At 39.2% G+C, this 9,653-nt stretch overlaps 1 protein-coding gene across 1 annotated transcript in view; it reads left to right on the top strand.

Annotated features, from left to right (window-relative positions):
- Nucleotides 1-3,700: 3,700 nt before the first annotated feature.
- p3h2 (prolyl 3-hydroxylase 2) overlaps nt 3,701-9,653 on the top strand; it is a 56,688-nt gene continuing 50,735 nt past the window's right edge. The window contains exon 1 of the mRNA XM_015045763.1: nt 3,701-4,329. Coding sequence (XP_014901249.1) covers nt 3,910-4,329 — 420 coding nt within the window. The 5' untranslated portion in view covers nt 3,701-3,909. The remainder of the gene's footprint in view (nt 4,330-9,653) is intronic.

The following is a 9,653-nucleotide window of genomic DNA, read 5'->3' as shown; positions in this document are numbered from 1 at the left end:
ATATATATATATATATATATAAACATTTTTTGCAGTGATATTTTAGAATGTTTACCAGATTGCATGAATCTAAGCCGGCCCTGATTTTAAACAGGTAAATTCAAATGTAGCATGTCTAATATTTGCCACGTAGGCATTAATTGACATGAACTGACGGGTTTATTAATTGGTTTAATGATTTTTTTTCTGCTTTTTGCATTAGATTCATGTAAAATAAATGTGTGAAACTTTTCTTAAATAACATATTTTAAGTTAAGATGGTGCTCTATAGTGGCAGATATATAACCTTTTGCTAAACGAAAAGCAGCAATGAACGTGCGAAGAACTCATGCACCAGCAATCAGAGCTTTTCCCACACTGAGACAATTTCCTTCCTGTAATTTGTATTGTCACTTCAACATCTTCATTCTTCATGTTATCAGCATCCTAATGAGTGGGGCTATCAGAGGGAGAACAAGTCTATCTGCATGACCTACTTTCGATTTGTCTTCCTATCAGAAAACACAGAAACCTGAAAAATGTGGTAAAGAAAGACAAACTCTGAAATGTGACTTCCAGAAAGTTGCTGTAAAAGACTGAAATTATCACATTACTTTTAAAACATAAAAAGAAAAATTTAGAACGAAAACAGAACTCCGGGAAACAAAATTCAATATCCTCCTTGGTGAAATTAGAACTTGCGATTTAGTAATAAATTCATTTCAGGTCTCTTCAAAGATGCTTCCATTCTCTCAGTTGAGATAAATGCTTTAATGTCTTTGCTAAAATAACAGACCTAAGTTGCCTTGTTATGCTTTCTGCAGATAGGCTGTTTTTCACAGAATTGGCCCTCTCCTTGAAGGAGTCTGATTATGGTCAGCCCTTCCTGATTTCCAAGAAGCGGTGGGTACAGCAGGAAGAAAATAATCGGCTAAAATGATGTGCTGTGTGATATCAATGTCATTTTCTTCTGGCTGTGTTTTTTTTAATGATGTAAAAAAAAAAAAAAAAAAAAAAACTAATATCGTTTTTTTTTTGGTATAAAGTGAGGTCATTCAAAACTGTCCAAGTCTCTAAAACATGAAAAAAAAAGCTTTGTTCAAAAACAACTTAATCACAATAGAAATACCACTTAGACTCTGTTTATCTCAGCATTCCAGTCTGAGTGCAATTACCCAAAACAATTTAACTTCAACAGATAATATATCACATAAAAAGTTATATTTAATTATATGATTCTACATGTTTTTGGATTCTGTCTCTCACAAATGTTGTGTACCTGTGACCCACATATTGACTATATTGATTATAGATTATGAAATATCGATATATAGAACATAATGTTCCTCTATTATTAAAAACCCACTTGTACATGCTGTGTCCGAAAGGAAAATTGTTTTCTTTCTCTGAATGTTTGTGTTAAATAATAATAATAATAATAATAATAATAATAATAATAATAATAATAATAATAATAATAATAATAATAATAATAATTTCCTTCCAGATCACCTGTGTTCAATCATGTGCCAGACTTTTATAATGTTATGTTGCAGTATTTTTACAATATTTGATTTAAGATGGTCTATCTATGTTTATTTCATTCCTAAGAATGAATAAATGCGCAGTAAATACCATTTTAACATGAAAAAAAATATTGATTTACTTCACTGCCACCTAGTGGTTGAGTCATCATGTGGTGGAGTTTAAAATCTGCTTCTAAATGATTAAAAAAAAGGGTAAAAGAGAAAGACTGAAATAGCGTGACCTTCAGTGCAATCATCGATTCCTGCTGATCAGATTCATTTGTCAGACTGAAACACCTTTAAACAGATATTAATCATACGTTTCATCAAGATAGTATGTCTTTAATAAATATGTTTTCTTTTGATCTGATGTAATATTTTAATCCTAAATATTGTGTCTTCAATAGCTGTAAGCAGGAAATCGACATAATGTTCGCAAATAAATTCTTGAAAACCTCAGTATGTGATTAATGTTTCACTTTATGAACTGAATTACTGACAAAATTAACTTTTTACTCTGAGTGAAATATTTCAGAGTTCTACAACTTGGAAAGTTGTTAAATTACTTTTTAAGTAAAGTAACTTGAATATAATGTAGGTTTTGGTTACTTTGCACACCTTATTGTTGTAGAACAACATGTTCTACAACAATGTCAATATATTTTGTTGTAATTAAAAATAGCCTTCATAGATTATGAATTGTTTACAATTAAGACCCAATATTTGTTCTGACAGAAACAAGTAATATGCATATCCCTGCTTTGACCGCCTGAGGGAGACATTGTCCCTATATTAGACAAGGGTCCGAATCAGAAAACCACGTGAATGCAGTTTCTACTATGGGGATATGCAACATAGACATATGCAGTGAACACATATGCAGCGAACGCATATGCAACATAGACATATGCAACATCTACATATGCATCATCTACATGCAACATACATCTACACATATGACGACTTCTACTTATTTTTGACACAAATGGAACCCCTTAGTTTCCCTTGAAGCGTATTCTGGACAATATAAAGGTCCAGAATAAACTTCGCTATGGGTGTCCTTGTGAGTTTATTCAATGAATAGGAGCAACAAAACGACAGAAGGCCTGGAATACAAGATATTCATGCTAAGAAACATGAGTATTTTTAAACGGTTTGGGGTCAGAATGTATTTTGCTTTGAGCGAGATTCCAAACACAGCGTTTCATAAGCTGCTGAATGGTGAGTTGTGTAAAACAATAGTTTTTAAGCATTTCTTGAAGGCTGGTAGAAAGTCTAAGTAATTTACTTACCTTGAAAAACTGTTAAACTGTTAGACTGACTGAAGAGTATTTATAAGAACTGGTTTTTAAGTTGTGCCACAAATCATTAACATTAGGTCTGGACTTTGACTGGACCATTGTAACACATCAATTGGGTTTGCTGTAGGTCAGTCCATTGCAACTCTAGCTTTATGTTTGCAAGGCGAAACTCTAACCAAGTTCCCTCTACCATGTTTTCCTCCAGTACCATCTTCAATTCAACTCTGACTATATTCCCTATCTCAGCTAAAGAAGGGGTCTCCCCATAGCATAATGCTGCCAATAATGTGTTTCACAGTGGCCATGGCTAAAATATTTTTGCTTGCACTATCAATGATGTCTTCTTGCCTTTTCTATAAACTGAACTCTTTCTGTCAACACATTGCTCTTCCTGCCTGGGTTGACGGCCATTGCTTGGCAGGTATTCAGCGTTCAGTGAAATCCTGAAAACTTGAGATATTGTCTCATAACCCAGCCCTACTTTAAAATTCTCCTCAACTTCATCCTTGACCTTTCAGCTGTGTTTCCTGGTCGTCATGATGCTGTTTGTTCACTAATGTTCTCTAAACATCCCTTGAAAGAACAGCTGTGTTTATGCTTAGATTAAATCAGCCACAGAAGGACTCCATTTATTAATCACATGACTTCCGAAAGAAAAGTTATGTGAAAAAAAAAAAAAAAAAAAAAACTAGGGTTGAAATTTACATAGATCTTTTAAAAACAAAAAGCTCACATATCAATGTGTAAATAGATTCTCTAATATTTAGTTATATACGTGTCTGTGGTTGGTATGTCAGTGATGGGATCGTGTTTATCCCCCCCCTGCAGGATTCCTCTGCCTCCCACCATCTGGCCTGTCTGCTGGTCAGCAGCCCTGATTGTGTGCGAGTCATTCATCTCACGGGGGGGGAGGAGTTTACGGAGCCAATGAGGGGTCTTAACATGTGTGTTCCCGGTCCACTGCCAATATTTCCGCCCCTGCTCCCTTGCTGAATGGATCTATGAGGACGTCTGTAAATTTACTGTAAACCGAGGCTGCGCTGATTGCTTTGGATGAGCCTCCAGCCGTCTCCTGCTGCTCTCCGCCCGAACCGAAGCAGAGGATGGATGGAAACTTGTGTCCGCTGGTGATCCTGTCTGTGTTCCTGCTGTCCGGCGACTTGCTGCCCTGCTCAGCTGCCTTCCTGGAGCCGGTCGACCTGTTGTATGATAGCGCCGTGCGGGCTTTCTACGGCGGCGACTATGAGAGCGTGGTGCGCTACATGGAGGGAGCGCTCAGCAGCCACGGGGGAGTCCGGCGCATCCGGGTCCGGTGCCGGCTGAGGTGCCAGGACCAGCACCCGTTTCATGAAACCTTCTCGGACCTGCGCTTCTTCGACGTGGTGCTGCGCAGGGCTGCGTGCATGAACGCATGCATTGAGGCGAAGCTTGGCACCCAGTCCGTGCATAAGGTCAGCGATGAGGTCATACAGGACTTCAACAGGAGGATCCCCTACAACTATCTCCAGCTGGCTTATCAGAAGGTAAGGAGGCGACTGAATGGGAGCTATTGTTGTTTAATTGCTTTGGTGATCAGCTGTTCCTGCTGCTCAGAAAAGTGATGTAGAGACACAGAAGAGCGCACCACTTGTTGCTTGCCTCCTGCCAGAACAACTGTAAACCCAGGACACACAGCAAAGTGATGTGGCTTTTACAGGTTTTTATTATTATTTTTACTACATGAAATGTTTCAGATCATTGAAATAAAACAAAACAACAACTTCTTATCAGACAAAGAAAATTTGAGTGCATACAACAAGTAGGTTAGTAGTTTTAGTGAAAATAAACAGGATTCCCCAGAATGAGTTACTGGGATGTCACTGGTTTCCTCCTGGACTTGTTACCTTGTTATTGAATCTCGAAAAAGTGGAGGACCTTCCACTGACCAACCTGGGCTATCTTAAAACTTTTAATTCCCCTTAAATCGTGATTTAATGTTGGTGAGCTTCAAATGGCTCGGTTTCATCAGCCTCATGCAGATTGCTGCCACGTCTGTGCGGTCAAGTTGACTTAAACAAAGCCTGTCTGACAACAGAGAATGGGCTAAGAGATCTCAAAACACAACACAGTATTCACCAGTCTGTAAACGTTCAGGAACAAATTCACTACTGGGTCCAGCAAACCACAGTGAAAGACTTTATTCTCAAATGGAGAAACTAAGGAACAGCAATGAAGCTTTCCCAAAGTGTCCACACTACTGAAATTACTTCAAGAGTGAACTGATGATTCATCCGAGAGGTAATAAAAGAACATAAAGCGTCATCTAAAGCCTCACTTTCTTAATTAAGATCAGTGTTCCTGATTCAACAATAAGAGACAAAAATATCTTCCATGGCAGAGATCCAAGGTGAGAATTACTGCTGCCAAAACAGAACACAAAGAAAAAGAGACATATTGATTCTCCCCAAGCGCTATTAGAAATTATCTCACTGACTGATTAAATAAAAGAGGAATTTGTAGCTTTGTTTATGTGGCTCTGAAGGTTCAAGTCTGAGTCTATCACTACACCCAGGTTTCAGGCCAGGTTTAATGACAAATAGTTTTTCACATAGGTTGGTTTAGATAATTTTTCCGTTGGTGAATAAAATAATTTGAAAACTCCTGTTTGTATTGACACTGCTTGTCTTTGTCTAGATATAAAATTTGTTTGCATAATTAAAACATTTTGAGTGTGAAGAAGCAACGACATACAAAATCTGTGTAAGAGGACAAATAGTTTTTCACCGCGCTTTAATCTGCTTTGAACATCCCGAATACATTTGAATTTAATCAAAACCAGAACTCTCTTAATTATGCACTCAGTGGATGAATCACAACAGCTTGATTCTGCATATCGTACCACTTTATACACTTGCTTCACTACTTTGGAACAAATGTTTGCGGATGTCTTTCTCTGTCTTTCAATCCTCAGCACACACCACAGTCAGCTGATTGCTCTCTCCTCACACACATTTCCAAAACAAAGCTTACCATGAGCTTCAGCCCCCTGCCTTCTGTTGTGGGAACGACTCCAGAGAGACAAGACAGGAGAAATTCACTAGTGTGTAAATCTTTTTTTTGTTGTCTTTTGCCATGTTTGTCCTAGGAGCGCACAAACATACCTGTGTTTACTGAGAACAGGCATAGCTTCGCACTCCTAAGTGTCTTCCTACATGTGGTTTTATGTAGAAAGAGCCGATTTGGTTAATTGCATGTTTTTGTTTACGTGTTTTGTGGGCAAGAAGAAAAATGTAGTGGTTGTACTTTTGTGTCCAAACCTGGCAGTGACAATGGAGGAGAGCCGAAAATATCAGCTTCAGACTCGGGTCAGTTGCATGTCAGGTCTGAGTTAGAGAGTGGAACATTTACACAGCGTGTAAAGGATTAACAAAAGCCTTCAAGTGACACTTTAACCCACTTGGAGCTTGCCTGGAAAGTTAGCATCTTCTGCTTCGCGTGTATCTGAGACCCAGACGATTTCCCCTTGCTGCTGGCTGTGGATCTCTTTCACACACTGGGTTGATGACTCTCACAAACATCAGCAGACTATCGGTCTTCTTACTGTTTATAGGCAAACAGAGTCTCCCTTTTTTCTGGAAAGGAACAGAAAGATTAAAAGCAGAGCTGACCTAGTCATAAAAGTCCGCTCTCCTCATGTCTAGACTTCAGGATAGTCATGTCCAGATGCCTATCCAGCTGTAAAAATAGAACTAATCTGTGTGAAGAGGATGTGATGTCTTTAACATCTGCCTGAGGAAGAAGTGCCTTTAATGTTGGAGCAGATTGTTTTGGGCCCCCTTGCGATCTGAGGTCTTTATGAGCTGAGGAGATGCAGGTGTGTCCATGTGGATCCCGCCAGCGGGATGTTCTCCTCTCACCTTACTGTTCCTCACTAGCACACCCAAAAACAAGGGCATTTTCACAACTCACATCTCCCACTCTTCTGCCACTGTACTTTGCATGAGATCGACCAACACGAAAGACACAAAATGCAGCTCCTCCAAAGTGATGGAGGAGCTGCAGCAACCCACAGCTCAGGTGGGTTTCATGTACTCCACAAATCTGCTCTTCGTGAACAGTGGCAAGAAGTTATTGTTTGGAAAAGAAAAACAAACAAAAAAAAACTAGAAGTCCCGTTTGTAGATTTCTATAATCCAAGTGGAGAAGAGAGCAAATATGTGGAAGATGTTCTGAATGTTCTGAGGATGAGACCACAACTGGACTTTTTGACATACATGAAAAACAGTACTTGTGGTGGGAAGGTAACACCTTGAACACACCCCATATTGAAACATGTTGGTGATGGTATCATGCTGTGGGGAAGACTTTCTTTAGCACTTGCAGGGAAGCTGGTCAGAGTTGGAGGTGAATATGGGACAATCCTTGAAGAAAAAACATCAGTGACTGTAAAACACTTGAGACTTGGACACAATTCAAGATGTCAAAAAGTCAAATCCGTGTGAACACTTGTGTAATGCGTGTATATGTGTTTGTTTGAGGGCAACCTGATAGTATTTGTAAAAATAAAAGACTTGCATGCAGTATTTATCATTCCAGTATCATACAGTCTCTGCCAGTTTCAATGCTGCCACTGGGATTGTTGGAAGTTGATGCACAGTGATCAGCATCTACATTTCCTGGTGTTCAGATATTCTATTTTTCTGATGTAGCTTTGTTTGCTTTGTTCATAAAAAGAAGTGGGGGTGCCGCCCTTCACTCATGGGCTGCAGTGGTGCCTGCATCTGACTGCAGCTCTTTCTGCTGCGGTTCAGCTATTGGAGGATCAAAGGCCCTGAACTGCCTTCAGGGGCCAGAGGGGATTGGATGTCCCCTGATAGGCCTTTTGGTGGTGCTGTTCCAGGAAGTTTTATGTTTAATGCATCTCTGTTTATTGTGCCTCTTGTGATCACAGCAGATCTGGCCAGAGACAAAATATTTTTACTTAGCCCTAAAGTAGCGCAGACTGTAAAAGTTTGGGTTGCTCAAGGGAAGTCTCCCATGGTGTGTTGTGTGAATACACAGAAGCTGAAATACATACACAGCATTTGTGGATAGTCACACAGTTAAAGGCAACAAAGTCAGCCATGCAACCAGAGGAAAAGCTTGTTTTACGGCTTTTAGGGTAAATCTAACCTGACTCATTTCATTCCTGCATACAACCAACAAGTTTTTTGAGACAGTGATGTCACAGTCCAACTTCAGGCTCACCTATGTCTGTTGCCCCTTGTGCAAACGTCAGTGTGTACACACCAGTATTTATGGCAGTATTAAAGCTCTGACATAATTACTGCTCCCTTTTGCTGCACTTTCTGTGTTTCTGTGTGAATGAAAACATTTCAAGAAACTCGTATTTTGCGAAACACTCATGTGGGTAAGTCCTCAAAGGAGATGCCCAGAGTAAAAGTTTGAGTTGCTCAAGTGAAGTCTCCAATGGCTCAACTGTTCCTTCTGCTGTGTCCTTTCACAAGATATAAAAACATGCATCAAATGCTTAAAGGAATAAGTTTGAGGAACCACAGTTTTACTGTTGTTGCGTGTGGCTTTTGTGTTCAGGTTTGGATTTTATTGGTTTCTTACATTCTGTTTGTTCACATTTTATTTAACTTTTGCTCTCCACCTTCTGACCTGAAGCTTTCTAGCTAACAAAATGCACATCACCATCCTCATTGTGCTTTTATTCATCAATTTAAATACCAGATTGTTTTTGGTGTTTTTTGTTCTTACTGGACTACAACCCCTTTTAGTCTCCTGAGGTTTTTCTCCTTGCATTTCTGGTTTTCCTTAAAGCGACTTTGTGCTGAAACTGAGACGGATCTGCAACCTGCCGTCTACAGAGTGTGAATGTATATTTCTGTATATAATTTGCATCTTTTCTTTTAGTAAAGTGGCTAGAAATGACGCCTGCTCCTTATTGACACGGAAAGTTTTTTCCGTCAGTCTTGTTAAATTTTGGCTTCCGATGTCCTTTATAAAGGTCATATTTGCACAGATGTTGCCACGGTAAAGCAGAGCACCACCAGTGCAGAGTTTGCTGTGTAAATGCTCCTTTCTTCATCATAAGCGTGATAAATGACTGTGCATACCTGTCTATTGTAAGCCACTCTGGCAAAATTTGTTCCTACAAGTCATAATGCAGAAAATGGAAACTCTCACAATCACACATGTAACTATACGACTATGACTAATACAGGTTGCTTTATATATTCATCCTCTAAAAGTGTTTGCTCCAGAGTTCACTTTACTAGCCTAATATTTTCAAAATGCACAATAGTTTGTCCTCTTTGGGGCTTTTGTAGAGATGCCCCTTGAAATTCTTGCCTTTTCTTTCTCCACAGTGAAATTTATTATTTTATTACAGCATAGCAGCAGGCAGCATTCAGCTCTCCTTAACTTAGATGTTCATGTGGTTAAACTTACTCAGCTACATTTGTTGTAGTGGTTTCATACGCTGCAGAATGTGAAAGTTTTGTGTTTCATCCCAATTGAGGTCTAGAAATATTTGTGGTCAGAAAAGTTTTTTTTCATCTGTTGCTCATAAGAAAACATGAACTAAAGACTTTCTCTGACTTCAGAGCAGTAAAGCGTGAAAAACAAAAACAAAAAAACACTACTGTTTGCATGCAGATCAGACACAGCCAAGTCAGTTCTGTGTGTAAGATGGAACCACACAGTCGTTTTGTGGTTATCCTGTTTGGAGAACCACTTGGAGCTTGGAGCACGAGGCAAAGTGGTGAAGGAGTTTATGGTTGGTGAGATCTGGACTCAAAGCCATTGTTTTTGCCCAAGTTTGTTTTGTGCAACACAAATTCCGTATTGGAATTTCACACTT

The sequence above is a fragment of the Poecilia latipinna genome, unplaced genomic scaffold (genome assembly GCF_001443285.1).
Source record: "Poecilia latipinna isolate Pla-1442-1.1 unplaced genomic scaffold, P_latipinna-1.0 Scaffold742, whole genome shotgun sequence".
In the NCBI taxonomy this organism is placed as follows: domain Eukaryota; kingdom Metazoa; phylum Chordata; class Actinopteri; order Cyprinodontiformes; family Poeciliidae; genus Poecilia; species Poecilia latipinna.
The sequence above is the reverse complement of the archived record's forward strand: the minus strand, read 5'-3'. Positions and strand labels throughout refer to the sequence as shown.